This window comes from Manacus vitellinus, unplaced genomic scaffold (genome assembly GCF_001715985.3).
Source record: "Manacus vitellinus isolate BGI_N305 unplaced genomic scaffold, ASM171598v3 scaffold_74_pilon, whole genome shotgun sequence".
NCBI lineage: Eukaryota > Metazoa > Chordata > Aves > Passeriformes > Pipridae > Manacus > Manacus vitellinus.
This window is the reverse complement of record NW_021940780.1, coordinates 339,919-341,258: the sequence shown is the minus strand read 5'-3', so window position 1 is coordinate 341,258 and position 1,340 is coordinate 339,919. Positions and strand designations below refer to the sequence as shown.

Genomic DNA, 1,340 nt, shown 5'->3' with positions numbered 1-1,340 from the left:
GGTTCTGAGCCCCAGCCCTGAGCCAGACTCGGTTCTGAGCCCCAGCCCTGAGCCAGACTTGGTTCTGACCCTGAGTTAGTTCTGAGCCCCAGCCCTGCGCTCAAGCTCTGACCTCGAAGCACCCCAAAACGTGGAGGCTTGAGGCTCCTCAGCACTTCCAGCTCACAGCTCCCAGCAGAGAGGGACTGACAGCACTTTGGAATTACAGCCTTGCTCATGCTGAGGGTATTTTTAGGCAGCCTCAAGGCCACAACTGAGTTCAAGTTGATACTGGAAGTTGATACTCCCAGCACAGGAATAGATCCTGTGACCCCCAGAAACCAAACTCCTGCAGGCAGATGGTGCTGAGGAGTTGCAGGGACATCTTTAAACTCCACCAGGGCAGGATCCCACCTCTCATGGCACAGGATTGTCCTCCCAGCACATGGAAACCCTTAAAAACTTCAGGTAGGACAGAAAGAGGTGGAAGTTCAGCTCCTCACCAGGCAGAGGGAGCTGCACCAACAGCCCATCCACGTTTGCATCGTTGTTGAGTTTGCTGATCAAATCCAGCAGCTCCTCCTCAGTGATGGAAGCTGGTCTGAGGATGGTCTCACTGCTGATCCCTGGAAATCATCCCAAACACCTCATTAGTGAGCCCAGGCTATGCACAAGGCAGCAACATTGCTGATCTTTGTGGATTTAAGCCCCCCTGTTTCATTGCTCTACCAGATCCCAGGAGTGCACACCAAGGACTGGATGGATTAGGCAACAAGGAGCAGCTTCCAGGCTGGAGAGACCTTCCCAAGCCTTCCCAGGACAATTATATGGGATTAATGACCTGGGATAGAGTGTTTGAGTTTCTCACAGTGCAGGGAGGGATTAGAGAAACCCAGCCAAGGATGAAAATAAAACTACACATCCTGTGAGCCCTCTGGGCACAGGAGGAAAGGGATGGCAGCTTAAAAAAATCTCAGCTCCAAAAATCTCCAATCCAAAAAAATCTCTCAGCAGTGCAGAACCCAAGTTAAAATAACACCATTTCTTGCCCCAAACCCTGAGCAGGACCTTGGATTGCAAGATGGGAAGAAGTCAGAGCACCGAGGCTGAACAGTGACTGCTGAGGTGAGGAAGGGAGGCCAAAAAGCCCTTCCTGTGCTTTTTACGCCTCTGGGAAGGCTGAAAATCCCAAGCACAGAGCTTGATGTTGCCCTGAAGGACCCCAATGGCACATGGGCAATGTTTACCAACCCCACCCCAGGACAACAAGAACCCAAATTCCAGGTGAAGGTGGGCAGAGGTGAAAAGCTGCCAGATGGATTCAGCCCGAAAAGCTTCCCCCGGCCTCCAGCCCGGAGGAT

General features: G+C 52.3%; 1 protein-coding gene across 1 annotated transcript in view; it reads right to left on the bottom strand.

Annotated features, from left to right (window-relative positions):
* The window catches only part of MTHFD2 (methylenetetrahydrofolate dehydrogenase (NADP+ dependent) 2, methenyltetrahydrofolate cyclohydrolase), a 10,010-nt gene that overhangs the window by 7,847 nt on the left and 823 nt on the right, over positions 1 to 1,340 (bottom strand). The window contains 2 exon segments of the mRNA XM_029964549.1: positions 378 to 459; positions 462 to 605. Coding sequence (XP_029820409.1) covers positions 378 to 459; positions 462 to 605 — 226 coding nt within the window.